Here is a 17,932-nt window from a genome sequence, read left to right on the forward strand (position 1 = left end):
AGTAGAGCATTGTGTGCATATGCACTTTATTGTGCCTGTATTAACAAACATTTAAGTCCCTCCAGTTTTTAACATTCAAAATAATGCTGTATTATCTTTGTATATAATTGTGTATTTGTACAAAAATTTTCATAGTATAGATTCCCAGTGGTATGATCACTGGATCAGAGGGCATTAGCATTTTAATTAGACAGATAGTATCAAATTGTGCTTCCATAAGTTCTACTCAGTTTAGTACAATGAACCTCAGACATTTTATTTTATTTTTATTTTTTTTAATGTTTATTTATTTTTGAGAGAGAGAGAGAGAGAGAGAGTGCAAGCAGGGGAGGGGCAGAGAGAGAGGGAGACACAGAATCTGAAACAGTCAGCACAGAGCCCAACGTGGGGCTTGAACCCACGAACTGTGAGATCATGACCTGAGCTGAAGTCAGACGCTTAACCGACTGAGCCACCTAGGCGCCCCAACCTCAGACATTTTATTTTTTATTCAAGGTTACCTTTGACCATATGATGAGAGCCTTAAAATCTCTTTTTATAAAATTAAATGTTTTAATATACCACAATTTGGGGATCTTTGAAGTACATTTAGAGGAGTCATACATGCCCTAAAGTTCATTCATGGATCCCAAGTTAAGAAATTCTAAGAAGCACAGTAGAATCTTTATATTTGTCAATTTAAAATTCATGAAGTATCCCTCAGAAAATAAAAAATCACAACTTAATTCTGTTGCTGTTAAATCATTTTTAAATAAACTTTTTGCTTGTGATTTAAAAGTGGCCTTAAAAGAAATCCAAACGCTAGTGTTGGTAATGAAAGTAAAGAGAAGTAGAGAGATCTAACCATTTCTTGCATTTATTTAGGGACATTTTATGTTCATTTATGAATTTCATAAAACTGCCAGTCAGGACATATTCCTTATGAAGATCAGAGATCTACTATGTAGAAATTACTGTAATCAAGAAGGAAGTTTGCCATAAGAGAGAAAACCGAGGACCACTCAGTGACTCTACATGGTCCCTGGCTATGACATACGGGTGAAGTGATACTTATCTTCCTATTCATAGAAACCTTTATTCAGTGTTTAGGTCAATTGAAATTTCCAGCAAGAGGCCTTTACCAGTATCCTCAAGCTTATTGCAGGGATTTCTTCCTCTGCATTCCCACAGCACTTTGTTTACAGCAGCTCGTGTTCCTGGAGGAATAGGCTTTGGTATTTATATATGTGTGTGTATATAATGTGTGTGTGTGTGTGTGTGTGTGTGTGTGTATTCATTCCCCTCCTCCAAAGAACATTGAGCTCTTTGCCTCTAGTAGGTATTCAATAAATACTTGATGCATGATCAAATGTTTAAATAGATGATTCAACAAAGGCCCAAAGAACAATGATAAAATGAGGCAGAGATGGGCTTTAGGCTTTGCCTGAAGTACTTGGGAAGAACTGAGACTTACCTAGCCTCATAGATCCTTTCATGCTTATAGTGTGATGAAATATCTTGCAGTGGTAAATTGAGAAGATAGTTTTCAGCACAGTGATGTAAATGCTGATATATTTTTATTTTTTTATTTAAAATTGTTTTTCTTTTTTTACATTTTATTTTTGAGAGACAGAGCACGAGTGGGGGAAGGGCAGAGAGAGAGTGAGACACAGAATCTGAAGCAGGCTCCAGGCTCTAAGCTGTCAGCACAAAGCCCGATGCGGGGCATGAACCCACGAACTGCGAGATCATGACCTGAGCCGAAGTCGGATGCTTAACCGACTGAGCCACCCAGGCGCCCCAATACTGATATATTTTAAAAATGTTAGTGTTTCTGTAGATCTCCTTTATATGATGTAATATAGATTATTATTATATTAACCTGTAGTTTACTAAAGAGATGAATATTTCAAGCATTATGATATACCAAACTTGCAAGTAAAGAGCCCATATATTAAAACATTTTCCTGGGTACTAGCAATATTGTATAATTTAGTAAAACGGCCCTTCTCCCTCTGAATGTTATTCCACAGTGGTCTAACCATTTTCTAAAAGATGTAATCCATGTAGAGAATTTCAGGAACCTCTAGAAGAAAGAGAAAGAAAAAAAATCACTATTTTTCTTATTTGTAACTAGGCGTTACATAGTTACACCTATATCAGAACATGTGACACTGGGGAAAGACCATGCAGAAAGCAAATTTTGAATAAACATCTTCCTATTGCAGATTCAACAAAAACCCAGTTCGGTTCAAGTACCTGTTTGTTGAAGGCAAATTGAGAAAGTAGGAAAACACTTTTCTGTATTTTTCAAAATAACATATTTGATCAGATATCTTCTGTCTGCCATCCATTCTAAATTATTTGGGGATTACAAGTTTTCTCTCTCTCTCTCTCTCTCTCTCTCTCTCTCTCTCAACCTCCTTCTCTTTCATATCTTACTTGTTGTATATCACTTGACCTTGACAAAAATCATAAATATATTTAATGCAATAAAGAATAGGAATTATGAAGTAACTTTGTGTCATTGAGTCACAGAATCACAAGTTTGGAAAACTTTATTTTTTTAAATTATTTTTGAGAGAGAGACAGACAGAGCGCAAGTAGGGGAGGGGCAGAGAGAGAGGGAGACGCAGAATCCAAAGCAGACTCCAGGCTCCGAGCTGTCAACACAGAGCCCGATGTGGGGCTCGAACTCACAAACTGTGAGATCATGACCTGAGCCGAAGTCAGACCCTCAACCAACTGAGCCACCCAGGCGTCCCATGGAAGATACTTTAAAGGCATCTACTTCATGGTCTATCAATAGAGTATGATATTTTATCATATTAAATAAAATACATGTGATATGTATAGCTTAGAAAGCATATATGGTGTGTATAATTTGTGCTTGATTGTAGTACATGAAGTAGATTTGCTAAAACAGAATATAATTCTGTGGGGTGCTAGGGTGGCTCAGTCGGTTGAGCTTCAGACTCTTGATTTTGGCTCAGGTCATGATCTCGGGGTCGTGGGATTGAGACCTGCATCGCAGGACCTGCTTGGCATTCCCTCTCTCTCTCTCTCTCCCTCAGCCACACCCTCTCTCTCAAAATAAATAAAAATAAACATTAAAGATGAATATTATTTTGTAATCTCTGTGAAGAGTTGGATCTCAAATCCCCAGAGTCTGGAAATCAGTCTCCCTGTCATAGTTTAATATAATATGTCTCTATGAGGAAAACAAAATTGATAATAGCTAAGTGTTAATATGTGCCATTTCTGCCTCAATCCCTCTATTCGCATTCAGTGATTAGTTAGTCCTGTACTAAGATTCTGTTTTACAACAATGATCTCTTTAATGGAAAGCAATTTTATTGAATAAAAAAGGCCAGTAGTTTAAGATCTAAACTGGTGGTTTTCAACTAGATGGGAGTTTGGTGGGGGCAGTTTTGCCTTCCAGGGGATATGTGTCTTGTCTAGAGATTTCTTGTTGCCATAACTGAGGGGGAGAGTGCTATTTAGTATCACCCAGTGGGCAGAGGCAAGGATGCAGTCCCAACAACAAAGATTTATTCTGCCCAAAGTGTCAGTAGTGATGAGGTTGAGAAACAGTGCTATAAACTGATGTGACAAAATATTTACATGTTTAATTGGAATTGTACATATCTTAATTCATTAATAAAGCACATGGGAACATTAGCATGTTTATCTGTCAAAATCAAGTAAATATGAAAGTAATTTCTAAGGATACTTTTCTCATTTCTACTTACCTTCCTCCCCAACAGTTCATCTGCAGAAATAAGTTTCTCTAAAATTTCTGTGGAACTGTGATTTAGTTCTTATGTCATAAGCCCTGTGCCAGTTGTAACCTTCTATGGCACCTAACAGAGCTACAGAGCTCAAAACAACGCTTTTTTTTTTTTTTTCAAAACAACGCTTTTAAGAATGATGATGCTATTGAAGTATCAGTGCAATAAAAAATAATTAACCACACCAAATTACAGCATGTAAAAATAGACTCTTTAATTCTTACCCTAGTTTCTGTATTATTTACTGTTCTGCTTCAAATATGGTAGCAAATTCTGAAATTTAATATAACTTTTAAGATACTCACATGTCTCTATTTTATCAATGTGAAGAGAATGATTACTCTGAACTTGATAGTCTTTAAGAGTTAATTTATACAGAGGGCACCTGGGTGGCACCGTTGGTTGAGCATCTGTTTCTTGATGTTAGCTCAGGTCTCGATCTCAGGGTTGTGAGTTCATGTTCAGTGTGGGCTCCACACAAGGCATGCAGCCCACTTAAAAATTAGTTTATGTGGAAAAAGCATATATCACCAATATGGCCAAAATTATTATATTTTTATTAGTGCAGTTAGAAATAAACTATGGTCACCTAATTTCAAAATTACACCAGAATCTGCTTCAGTGCCTCCTTAAATTATTTGCTGTACAAAATCTATACCTATGTTGTATTTATGATCACTTGTCTGAGATTTTATATGTCGGAATTATTGGGCCACCAGATTTTTCCTATGCTATGCATTTCCCATTGTATTTTTATTGAATTCTCCTGTATAACCTTTCCAGTTCTCTTGGTCTTTATCTTTAGTTAATAAGTCTTTGTAAAAAAAAAATCTTAAATATTTACATACCGCTTCTCAAGTATAACGTGTTTTTGCATTTTATTTTATGTCAGACATTTTGATAGCAATAGTAATATTAATAATTCATAACAATACCTTATATTTATAAAACATATTTACTACAGAAGGTTTTTAACCCAGTTTAAAATATCTTATGGCATATACATATACGCATAGATATAACGCGTACCACCTAGAAATGCACACATTTGTGCGCACACACATTCTTTCCATATTTTCTATTTAGCTTCTTTAAGGAATGACATCATAGCCATTCTATATTTGTAATAGTCCAATAATCTCTAGGTTATAAAACCATGAATAATTTAACCAACTAATATTACAGGGAGAAAACTGCCGAGGAATTTTAGTGAGCTAAATTCAATTCAGACTTGGCAAATCAAAGATAAAATCTTTTGCTTCTATGAAAAGTACAAACAGAACCATTTATGTTGACAGGTTCTTTGGGTGTGTGTGTCACTGACACTTCATCTCAAAGACTGAGACATCTGTAGAAATCAGGATGCTAATTCATCACCAAATCACAGTGGTTTTGTAGTCACTCTATCTCTACAGGGTTAGGGATGTTAGCTCTACTGCACATTCAAGTAGTCCTAGTCTCTGCATCAGATGAACCTGGGAGTTGGTATACTCTTAGGAAAGAGGAAAGTTGATGTTTATAGCCAACTTGAAAATGATTTCTGAAATCATCACATCTGTGATTCCTAACACAATCCAACTGATTATTATTCATTGTGCCCTAGGTCTGTAGACCAGTGCTTCCGTCTGTAACCATTGGCCTTTTACCTACTGCCCTCATTCTTGTCACATGTCTTATTTCCCTTAGGTTTATTATTCTCTTAAGAGTCCCGTCCTGGCTAATTTTGGATATCAAGCTGTCATTAAAAGACCCAACTCATGAATTCTTAAATACTTTTAAAAACAACCCTTTGCTTTGTAGTCATCACAGTAAGAAAAAAGACATTTCACATCATCGTTTGCAAAACACAGAGCACAAATAATCCTTACTTTCTCTTGAAATTAATAAGTAAGTTCCATAGAGAGAAATATTCTCTTCTATAGTGTCATCCATGAATTATTATAAGATTGTTTGCTTTGTGTTTGTTTCTCTTCAAGAATGAGTGCCATGCAAGCAAATCCACGTTCTCTACACATCAGAGACAATCTAAGACAGCCTTCAGAATCCCCAAAGTTACACTGTTGCCAACTTCTGCCTGATTTTCAAAGATGTTAATGTAATAACCAAAATGGAAAGGACTTCAGAATATTCAAGTGAGAAATCTAATACGATGTCTGTTCAATGCCAGGCATTGCTCTTGGGGATACAAAGATAAGAATATTTTGTCCCATTCCTTTATTGTTGCACTTCCATCATGCTAATAAAACGCTATGTACTTGAAATTCATGTAACTTTAAATTTTATTACGGGGGCACCTGGGTGGTTCTGTTGGTTAAGTGCCCGTCCAACTCTTGATCTCATCAGGTCATGATCCCAGCGTCGTGGACTTGAACCCTGTTTTGAGCTCTGCACTGACAGCACAGAGCCTACTTGGGATTCTTTCTCTCTCTCTCTCTCTCTCTTTCTGCCCCTCCCCCACTCATGTGCATGCTCTGTCTCTCAAAATAAGTAAATTTAAAGAAAATAAAATCTGGAGCGCCTGGGTGGCTCAGTCGGTTAAGCAGCCGACTTCGGCTCAGGTCATGCATGATTTCGCGGTCTGAGAGTTCGAGCCCCGCATCGGGCTTTGTGCTGACAGCTCAGAGCCTGGAGCCTGTTTCAGATTCTGTGTCTCCCTCTCTCTGACCATCCCCCATTCATGCTCTGTCTCTCTCTGTCTCAAAAATAAATAAACGTTAAAAAAAAATTAAAAAAAAAAGAAAAGAAAATCTATTGCAAAATTTGGTATCTATATAGCACATTAACATTCTGTAAGAATGAGAAAAGTGGTCTGTAAGAAATAGGAAAGAATTACACTTTTTGCAAAAATAATTTTCTTATTTTCCCTGTATACCTGGTAAAGGATTCGCCTCATTGGTACCTAAGCTTTATAAACTGTTTTCACTTCTTGACCAACCATGGGAGTACCACCAGTTGTCAAAAAAAGGTGTGCTTTTATAATGATAGGAAATAGAGGTGTGTATCCTGTCATAATTTAAGGTACAGATGGAGATCATCTTAGAGTCGTTACATATTTAAGCAACTTGCTATATACTGATGAAAAAACAAAATGTCAAATCAGAAAATAGTTTTCTTGGGCTGACATCCCTGCATCGGTGTAGTACATGAACAGATTTTAAAATACATAATAAAAGTTCCACATCTAGGATACAAAGTAGTATAGAAAACAAGCACTGTATTGAAAAATAAAGTAATTTCTTAATTCTCATTAGTTTGCATACCTGCAACCACATATCTAAACCCTCACAACTGAAGAGACCGTTTCTTCATTTACAGTCTTATGCTCTGCGATGGTTCTAAGTTAAAAGGAATTAGCATTGCAGTATGGGAAACACTAAACAACTTATAAATTGGTGAGGTAATTTTTTATTATAATACCATACATACAATAAACAGCTTTGGTAAATTACTTTAATAGCAAGTGAAAAACACATTATTATGACTTATAATTTGTATTCTTTATTTTAATCATGTTAAAAATTCTGGAAACTAGTTGTTCTGTGGCATGTTTACAGAAGTTTGTGTTTGTAATAATGATTTTGTTCACTGAGCAAAATTGCTTTAAAGGGAAGTATCTTCCTTGGTTGATAGAATTTTAAAATAGGAATTTTATTACCTTTTTTTTTCTCTACTAAGATTAATGATTTTTATCCCCATATGAAATTTTCCTACACATTGTGACGGATGGGTAACAGTGAAAGATAGTGTTCATTCTGTCTTGTTTCCTCAGTAAATCATAAAATGGTATTTATTTGTGTTGCAAATTGCCTTAGCTTTGCGCTTCAGCACCACCTGGTGGACAAAATATCTTTTTTCCCCCTCTACAGTTTAAAATAGCCCCTTCATACTCTATATCCAATTATGACACATCTTAATAGATATTTAATTGAAAACATATTTACTATTAAAAACAGTTGTGAATAAACTAAGATGAAAAATCTGAGATGTTTCCTAAGTACTATTGCCAAGTTAAATCCCTGAAGCTTTTAAACTTCATGAATATATACAGATTTGTATAGTATGTTGCATACATATGCTAAAGTTGTGGGGGTTTTGACAATTTAATTTTTATCATCTAAATTTTTCCTCGATAAAAAATTAAATAAGATCAGGAAGTTTTCTGTACCTTAGTAGCAGATTATGGTTTGAGTTAGATTGTCTATACAAAATTCAGAGTAACCACTTGGTAAACACTTTACAAAGAATTTTTATGCTACAGATTCCTGTCTTGTTAATATTTTATGTGTAATTAAAATTAAAACCAGTATATTAACCATTGCTACTATAAAATAAGCCATTTTCAGTTTCATTTTTCTACTTTTAAAATTTAGTTGTGGTCTTATGTGTATTAGTTCTCAGTTTTTAATAGTTTTTTAAAATTTTCCAGAGGTTAAATTTGACAGTATTTTCAATGAAAAACACAAATATATATAAAGCTAATTTTGAGAATTTTAAAAATGATCTTTGTGTAGTTCCATGTGACTGTGAAATAGAGTATAATTTTTTTCTTATGACATCCAGTTAAGAAGAGAATATCCTTTCAGATTCCACTATGTTCCTTTGGGATACACACTTATCTATTCCCTGGTAAAATTGAGGGGTCTATAAATTTGAATGTGTGACATTCCAAAGCTTAGTAGCTAAAGAAGAATTGTTGCTATTTAAGTAGGAAGTATGTTCTAGCTTTATACTTTCTATAGTCATATAAGATAAAATTATAATAGATAATCTTCATTAAGACATATATCTTGAACTAAAGTTATTTGCTTGGTTACTTCAAGAAAACATTTAAAATCTCTCTTTTTTCTTCCTTTCATCTAAAGGCCTTGGATGGTATACTGTAAATTCAGCATATGGAGATACCATTATTATGCCTTGCCGACTTGATGTACCTCACAATCTCATGTTTGGAAAATGGAAATATGTAAGTGTGACCTACCTTGGACTTGGTTAACTGCTTCTAGTTTTTGATTTTTGTTTGTTTGTTTATGTTTGTTTGTTTTTGAGATACTATTCCTTCTGTGAGTAAATGTGAATTTCAAATTAACATAATGGCAATATTCAACTGTGAGTACAAGTGTAGGAAGGTAGAATTAATGTGTTGAATATCTCAAAAGAGTAATTCCTAAGTCTTACATAAGAAGTGCTATTTTAAAATAAAGCCAATAAACACGTAATTCTTAGATCATATTAGTCTGAAAGATTTAACCTTAAATGTTAGAGGCAGAGGAAAAGGCAGAGTTCCAGAGTAAAATCAGTGGAATATAGGACAGAGCTCAGTGAAAGACGGCAGCCTTTCTCCATATACTCATGTTCTGTTTGGTGTGGCTATTGCAAAGGCAAAATACACTAGTTGCTAGAGTACCCAAATATTCATTGGGAATTAGTCATCAGCGTTAGAAGCTTGTTTTTAGTATTGTCTTAGGAACATATTGATGTGGCAGGTCCTTTTTACATTTAACATTTGTTCCTTTAGTCATTTCTTACAGATAACACATCATATCTTCTCAGGTGTCAAGGTACAGATGGGTCTGGAAATGGAGGGTAGATATCCTGGTAGATGGATATAGGGTGGCTAGGTAACATCTAATGATAAAATGTTTCAACTTAATTACCGAAACCAACAAAAGGTAGCTGTGTGGCACAATTTCCTAAGGCTGAATCACATGAGACTCATGGTAGTTTGCAAGCTTAAAGTAGCCATATATTTCCTTGAACACAGTAGGCAGTTTTTCCCAAGTTCCCCAAAATGTTAAAACGTATTTAAATAGGAAAAAAAAATCCTATGGTCAAATAATTTTTGAAAACTTTATCACAATACTTCTCAGAGCTTTTCACACACTAAAATGCATTATGAATTGTCTAAGATTGATTCATTTCTTAGATTTTTTTAACCACCAACTTTTTCTTTCAAGTATCTGCCAGAACAAACATTTTGCAGAACACACTTTGGGAAATGTACTTAAGGTTGCACTCAAGGAAGGATAGAACACAGTCTTTCAAAATGTACGTTCTTAAGTCAGACTGACATATTCTGCCGTATACTTGTGGGATTCTGGACACGTGAATGAACCTCCATTGTCTCATCTATAAAATGAGGTGATAAGAGTAATCTTCCTTACAGTGTTGTGAGGGTTCCATGAAGTAATTCTTATCAGAATATTGACTGAGCCCTTGGCACAAGGTACCTGTTACGACTGTTGGGCTGTGGATCTCTAAACGTACGTGCTTGTACGAGGGTCATATGGAAGCAGAGGAAGGGGACTTCCTCTGTGCTCTCCTTCTGATACCTAGATCACAGTGGGCAATTTTGAACTATTTCTGGTTTCTTATTAAACTAGAAATAGGAAGCTATGGCCTATGAGTCTATTCACTCCCCTAAAACTCCAAGTGAGACTACCACATACTTGACCTGTTGCGCCAAACTTCCTGCCAAAATGAATGGAACACAGATGGTGAAACACTGTGATCATAAACATTCCTGATGATAATTCAGGGAATAATTTTCACCTAAACTGAACTGGTACAGTGGTAGTGCAAACAATAATGACAATTTTCAAATTGTTAATTAAGCCAAAAGCTTCAGCAATAAACTGATGAGATATGTATGAAGTACCATGTGCTCTAAAAACAGTGTTGATTTGTAGACATAGTACAAAGGCTCTAATTTAATGAAAGATAAATGGTAGGTCTGGAAAGAGTGAAAGGGAGCAAACAGGGGAGGATGGATTAGCTTCTCCCCACCTGCACAGTAATCCCCCTGTGAATAGAGATCATAGTTCCCTGAGTCCACACCTCACCCCCACCTCTTCTCCAGCATCTGCCTCAGTGCCTGGGACAGAAGGGGTATCTGACAGCTATCAAGAGCAGTACGGTGCAGTCATGATGGAGCTAGGGTGTGGAACTTCAACCTTGGCTCTCCTGGGACACACTAGCTGGGCTCCTGGATGATTTATTTAAGCAACCTCTGTCTGTACTGTGTAATCTGTAAATGGATCTAATATTGCAACTCTAACCTTCAGGGTTGTTATGAGTATTAAATCAGTTAATGCATGGAGAGCCCAAAGAAGATACCTGGCATATAACTAAATGCTCAAAATTTAATAACTATTATTCATTATGTAAATGTTTGAATATAGAAATATAAGGGACTGGTTTAACATCTTTCTCTCAGTGAAGGAATGATTGAGAGCAAGGATTTGCTTTGTAAACCATGGGAAAATTAAAAAATTTAAGGAGAATATTATTGATGTATTCAGATGTTCAACCAAATAAAACTTTTGGACTCTAAAATTAGCTTAGTAATTACCTTGGCTTGGGGCGCTATAACAAAATACCATAGAGTAGGGAGCTTACACAAAATATATTTATTTCTCATATTTCTGGAGGCTTGGGAATCTAAGCTCAAGGTGCTCGCAGGTTTGGCTCTTTGTGAAGGTCCTTCTTATTTGCAGACAGCTGCCATTTTGCTCTGTGCTCATATGACCTGTGTTTTCATGGAGAGAGAGACCTCTCTTCCTCTTCTTATGAGGCTACTAATCCCATCATAAGGGCACCATCCCAGGACCTCATATAAACCTAATTACCTCTCAAAGGCTTCCCCTCCAAATATCAACACACTGAGGGGTTAGGGCTTCAGCATCTGAATTTGGTGGTGACACAAACATTTAGTCCATAACAGTAATAAATATTAATAATTCTAAAAATGTAACTTCCCACAGCACCTTGAACTTTGCCATGTACTTTAAAATATTTTATCATATTTTATTTTCTCAAAGGCCTTGTGAGGTAAGTTAAAGGGATTGGCTGCTATTTTAGAGTAAATTGCTTATTCGGTAAAAAGATTTTTGTGGGAGCAAAGGAAGAGATGAATTATATGTCTCGGGCTCTTGGCATAATTGTTCATGTCAGATTATATTTTATTTTGATAATAAGTTTTTACACGAAAGCTCTTTGAGCTAAGTTTTATGACTCAGATAGCAAAACTATGGATTTTAGTGATTAATCTGATCCTGTTGCTTAATGGACATGATTGTTTCACAAGGGCAAATATTGTTCCTCCATGAAGACTCATTAAATTATGTTATGAGTAAAGGTCAGCTATGTCAGTTTTGGCTGAAACCAAAAGGTGTGGACATTTGAAGTATGTGGATTAAAGTAATGAATATGCAAAAGATAACCATCCAGGATTTCTAAATTAGTGTTTGCAGCCCATGTGTATGCTTGCTGGGAAGGTTAGCTGAATATCATTTTGTACATTTGCATGTTTGTTTTCATCTATTTTTTTCTTTTATATTAGACCTAATGCCAGCCCTTGTTGGTTTCAGAACAGTCACTAATTCTGTTGTTTGGATGCAAGGAAAGTTAAGACTCCAATAGCTTTGTCTTTCCATTTTCACATATTTAAACTGATAACCTGTAAAAGAACTTACAGCCTCTTCTCTTATGAAGAGTAATTTTCTGTAACCAAAGAATTTATGTGAAGCTCATATCCACAATGACTCTTCGTAGACAGAACTGTAAATATTGGTAGAAGAATATGGCCAAGGAAATTGTGTTACTTTGGATGTAATCCTGAAACATCTGAATATGCTTGTTTTTAAAATGTGTTACTTTAATTTTTAGGAAAAGCCCGATGGCTCCCCAGTATTTATTGCCTTCAGGTCCTCTACAAAGAAAAGTGTGCAATACGATGATGTGCCAGAATACAAAGACAGATTGAGCCTCTCAGAAAACTACACTTTGTCTATCAGTAACGCAAGGATCAGTGATGAGAAGAGATTTGTGTGCATGCTAGTAACTGAGGACAACGTGTTTGAGGCACCTACAACAGTCAAGGTGTTCAGTAAGTAGTCTGGGGTGTAACTGCTAAGTGGGATTGATGGCTTGTACTAGAAAATGTTCTTCAGAAAGAAGAGTGAACTCTCTGTGGTGTCTCCACAGCAGGTATCTGTAAAGAGGACTTCTAACGATCTTCATTCTGCTCATGCATGCTGTCAGTGAGGAAAACCAAAAACCTGAATTTCAAATAGGGGTTTTGCAGTGAGGAACTAGAAGAATATTCTCTGTTGTTTTGTTGGGTAAAATTTCCTGTGATATGAAGTACTACCAAGTGAAAACTGGCATGTGATCTTTAACTTTCACTGACACGTACAAATAAATGTTCTGTGAAATATACATAGCTATACGATACACGTATTTGTGCATATCAGGCACACACACACACACACACACATACATACATATATATATGTATTAGGCTGAATAATATAAAATTAAGATTTTGATATATAAAAACAACAAAATACAGGCAAATCCAAGCCATGTTATAATGAGAAATCTAAGCTTTCTGCATGTGTGTGTGTGCATGTATGTATAGTACTATATACGCACACACGTGCACACACACACATATATATCCTGGCCTTTAATGCCGTTGCTATATTTCTTCAAAGTGTTCAGTTGTATTAGCAAATTGCTCCAAAATTAAAAAAAAAAAAAAAAAAAAAAAGCTCACCACACCCTGAATGTGTATGTGGAATACACCAAGGAGAAAAAGTAGAGTAGGGTTAGAAGAAGAGAAGTCGGCAGAAGAAACTTGGAGTAATTACTGTAGTCATTATGGCAAAGTTACTTTGCCTAATGATAATATATAGTTAATGTTACTGTGCAAATAGCTATGTAAATGAGTGCCTTGAGAAGTTCTAATTAAAACATTTTATCTTTTAATATTCAAATAAAAATCCCACCTCCTATTACATCATAATATTTTAGAAATTACAGGGAGAAAAATAGGCCACAAACGTTTCAGAATGCCAGTCTTTTTTAATTAGGGTAGAAGGTCTCACTTTTCAATTTTTTGCCTGTTTTCTGATAACTTGACAGCACCTAGAAATTATTAAAATAAATAGGGAAGACAGAAACCTAGAGGGGCTTGCTACTACAGAAAACAATCATGGATTTTCCCCATTTTTCTTGTAACAGCCTATGCGACTAAGGAGAACTGTCCCTAAGTATTTACATAGATTTCAAAGCTCCTATGGGCTCATGACATGGATTCAAAGAATGTTTGTACTATCAAAGGAAACCTTTGTTCTCCAGAACCTTGTAAAAGCAATTATATGTTTCAATTGATTACCTTTCAGCTTAGAAGGCACTTTCCAGAAAACATCCACCCTTTTCAGTCATTTTATGACTCAAACCAAATTCCAAGTATTTGCCAGTCATGCCTTCCATTAAATATCCCAAATAATATGCATCCTTTATTTACCAGTGTTCCATGTATTTTTCTTTCTCTTTCTTTCTTTCTTTCTTTCTTTCTTTCTTTCTTTCTTTCTTTCTTTCACTTCACTTTGATGTTATTAGGAAGATGGATGGTGCACTTCTAGGGACACTTTTTGTAAAGAGAATAAACCAAAATAATTTTTTTTTTATTAGGCCATGATGTCATAAATATAAGTACACAACAAGAATGTCGCACAGTAGGTAGAGATTAAGTCACAGCTCCCTGAAGGTTACATGTATTGATTTGTCATTGTCGGGTTTCTTTTTCACTGTGTTAAAAATTATCAAATAGCAAGATGGTCTACAGGAAAGTTGAGAAAATCCAGGTTGTTTCCTTTAGAAGAATCATTTGTGACAATTTTCAGAATACACTTTAAAAATATCATACAGAAATCTGAAAAAAAAAATCCAGTTGGTCTACTTTGATAAAATTTGTATGCTATTTTGGAATACAGAGGATTTCCATGATTGTGAAAACAAACTCACACCCCACATACTGTCAGCACCTCCCTACCCCCCCCCTCTTTTGAATGTTGTTGAAAACAAAGTGATTCTCAGAAACAGAATTTGCATTCTAGGCTCTGGGCCAGGGAGAATTTAAACAGACAAGTTACACACTCTTGAAAATGGCATTTTATATTAGAAGCCGTGGGACCTCCAAGTCCAATTAAATGAACAGCGCAGCTCATGATAAGGAAAGTGTTTGCAAAAGCATATAGAGGCTTTGCTTTTTTAAAAAAATAATGAATTTACTTTGGGTCACATTTTGTGAAGCAAACAACAGCTGTGACAGGGAGGCTTTTATTCTGTGCATGTATATATTGCAGGCACTTAAGAGTTACTAGACTCATCAATCAGTCCTCTGTTTCCTTCTGTCAAATCACCTAGCAACATGCACTGTGTACTATAGAATCAAGTATGGTTAACGTAAGCTAATCCCAGATCAGCTTGCTGCAGAGTGCCATCCTCATGGGCAAACTCAAACTGTTTTTATTCAAAGTGAGGCCATGACTGATGACTCTGTTACCTCTGGTGTAGGTTTGTTTGTTTAGTTTTAAACTGTATCTCAGTTACAATAGTCATGCCCATAAAGCAAGCCAGATTCAAATAAGTCCCATTTTTTATTGCCACTAGTACAGCTTTTTATTTTCTTTTTCCTTTTTTTAAAGTTTATTTATTTTGAGAGAAAGACAGCAAGCAGGGGAGATACAGAGAGAAGGAGAGAGAGAATCCCAAGCAGGCTCTATGCTGTTAGCACAGAGCCTAGTGCAAGGCTCAAACTCATAAACCATGAGATCATGACCTGATCCCAAACCAGGAGTACAACACTTAACCGACTGAGCCACCCAGGTGCCTCTTGCACAGCTTTTTAAAAAATAATTGGATGGCATCAGAATTAAACTGTGTTTGCATTTAATGCACATTTGAAGTTCATAAAAAAATTTCAGAAACAACAGTAGAGACTTTAAAGGTCTGAAAGATTCATTGCAGTCATTGTACAAAAGTCTTGGAGCTCAAAAGAGTACCCAGATTGCCAACTGGCTGTCAGTAGTTTAACAGAAACATCACCGACTGGTTATCAGAAGACCTGGCTTTGTTAGGTCTGCTGCTAATTTCTGACTTTGGGGAGGTTTACTAGTCTGGCACTACGATTCTCTCATCAACAGTAAAATGACTGCTTTGAATTTGTGGGTGGTTTTCCTACTGTGTTCCTAGGATTTTCTTGAGTAGCTAATGAAGAGGGCTGGTAGGTCAGGTGAGGGACTGCTTCGATTAGTTAGCCTTCTACCCACTCGATATTTCAAAGTTTTTTCATGATAATTCATTTAGGAACAACAACATAAAAGGGAGAATGGCTCTAGCTCTAAAAAGGCATTTGAAAACCACAGTCTAGGCTAATTGGTAAGCCCTCCTGTACTCTACTGTCTGGTGTTAAAAGGAAGACTGTTTCCATGACAGAGTCGGTGGACACTTGGACCAGCTCTTCCCTTAGAGATGGGCAGTGCTGGTTGACTTCAAACAGTTACTTTAGAGCTTTCATTTGAACACTGTTCTCCATGTTTTATTAGAACTGAGCATCCTTCCTCTCCCCCTGCCCTGTAAAAGTTAATCAACCTGCAAGGAATTTTTTTTTTTTTTTTAACTGAAGGAAGCAGAAAATGACCTATTTAACAAATGAGACCTACACAGTATATTTTATTTTGATTCTCTAAATATAAAAAGTACTTTCCCCATCTCTTGAGGAAAATAAGCTATAAGAGGTAAAGTACTCTTACAAAGTACAAAGTACTTTATGACAAAGTACTTTATGACAAAGTACTGAGAAGCTCTCGTGAATCAATGTAACCAGTGCACCTTTTTTTTTCTTTCTTTCCTCCCATATCGAATTGAGCTGTCCTATGTGTGGTGTTTGGTAATAGCACTGTATATTGTGGGTGATATAGGAAGTTTTGTCTTCATCACTTCATCCTCAGCTGGCTGTGATGCTCTTGCAAAATTATTTTACTAATGCAAATAAATTTCTTGTATGACTTTTCCTTTCAATTCTACATTCAGTTATGAATCCCTAAATTATAGTAAGACATAATTCATGTAAAGTTTTTTTTTTTTAAACACTTCGGAATCAATATGCAATTTTGCTAAAATAGTACGTGTCCTCTTTTATGGCTCTCCAACTAATACCCATTGATTGTTACAAACTAATGTAAGAAAATTACGTATAAAATATCTAGTGGGTTTGCAACCAAAGTTTGGGAGAAAAGAACTCAAAGAATTCCAGTAGCCATTACCATTATTCCACAATACCCACTGTGACTCTTCCAAATAAAAAAAAAATGAGTTACAAAGTGGAGTGGCCTAAACTTTAAGCACTCTTCACCAGGTTTCCTGTTTTTTCCAGTTTCATTTTATTGAAAAAACTATACATTTTAAAAAATGTTTATGGAAGAAATGTAAACATGGCCATGTGTAAAAGACCAACATTTGTAACACAACAAGTATTTATGATCTTATGTGCACTGGACATCACAAGGTTACGAAACAGAAGAATATATATATATTCTGCATAAGAGGACATATGCGCCCAGCTGTTTTGGTATATAGTTTTTTTTTTGGCAAACTTAGAAAGTAATGAAGCTTAGCAACACCACCCACCTACATTTTGTATTAAGAGCCTCAATTAAAAAAAAAAAGGAACCTCAGATTTTTTTTCAGTTGATTTTTCATATCTCTTTATATATTCCAGGCATAGATACTACTGAAGGGGAAATAAACAAAAAAATTGTTCTTTTTTTCTTCTTAATTTTGATTCTTGATTGACTACATAAATTAATTTAATATCTTACCTCTCTTATGCTCTCAGAGAGGTATCACTAAATAATTGATTTTGGTTCCCAGAGAACTTTGGCTTACTTACTTAAGCACCAAGAATTTTCATCTTGTTTTAATATTTTGAATGTAGCCTTCTCTCAAATGTTTTAGACTTTGGCTTAAAACATAAATTCAGAACGGAATGTAATGTTTTATCGGTAACTCAGGGTTGTAATTGTGGACATTAATGACTTTACATTAAAATAGTGATAACACCAGTGCTTAACTGATATATGGAAGGCTTTAGTCCCCTACCCTGTGTTTCCCAGAAATTGCTGTTTATTTTGACTTTTTTTTGGTCCGCTTTTAATAATTTTTTGGTCACATTTCTAACAGCCAGAATATCAGGTTTCACTTCTTGTTTGTGTTAATGTAATTGTTTCTGTTATACCTTTCCATTCTTCTGTATTTTTTCTATTTTCTATTTCTTATGTTTTGTTTCCAATCCGTATATTTAGAAAACAATCATC

At 35.4% G+C, this 17,932-nt stretch overlaps 1 protein-coding gene across 2 annotated transcripts in view; it reads left to right on the forward strand.

Annotated features, from left to right (window-relative positions):
* The window catches only part of ALCAM (activated leukocyte cell adhesion molecule), a 211,251-nt gene that overhangs the window by 147,972 nt on the left and 45,347 nt on the right, over positions 1 to 17,932 (forward strand). For both annotated transcript variants that reach the window (XM_042956425.1, XM_042956426.1), the window contains exons 2-3: positions 8,633 to 8,733; positions 12,435 to 12,654. In XM_042956425.1, the coding sequence (XP_042812359.1) occupies positions 8,633 to 8,733; positions 12,435 to 12,654 (321 nt within the window). The remainder of the gene's footprint in view (positions 1 to 8,632; positions 8,734 to 12,434; positions 12,655 to 17,932) is intronic.

The sequence above is a fragment of the Panthera tigris genome, chromosome C2, assembly GCF_018350195.1.
Source record: "Panthera tigris isolate Pti1 chromosome C2, P.tigris_Pti1_mat1.1, whole genome shotgun sequence".
Classification (NCBI taxonomy): domain Eukaryota; kingdom Metazoa; phylum Chordata; class Mammalia; order Carnivora; family Felidae; genus Panthera; species Panthera tigris.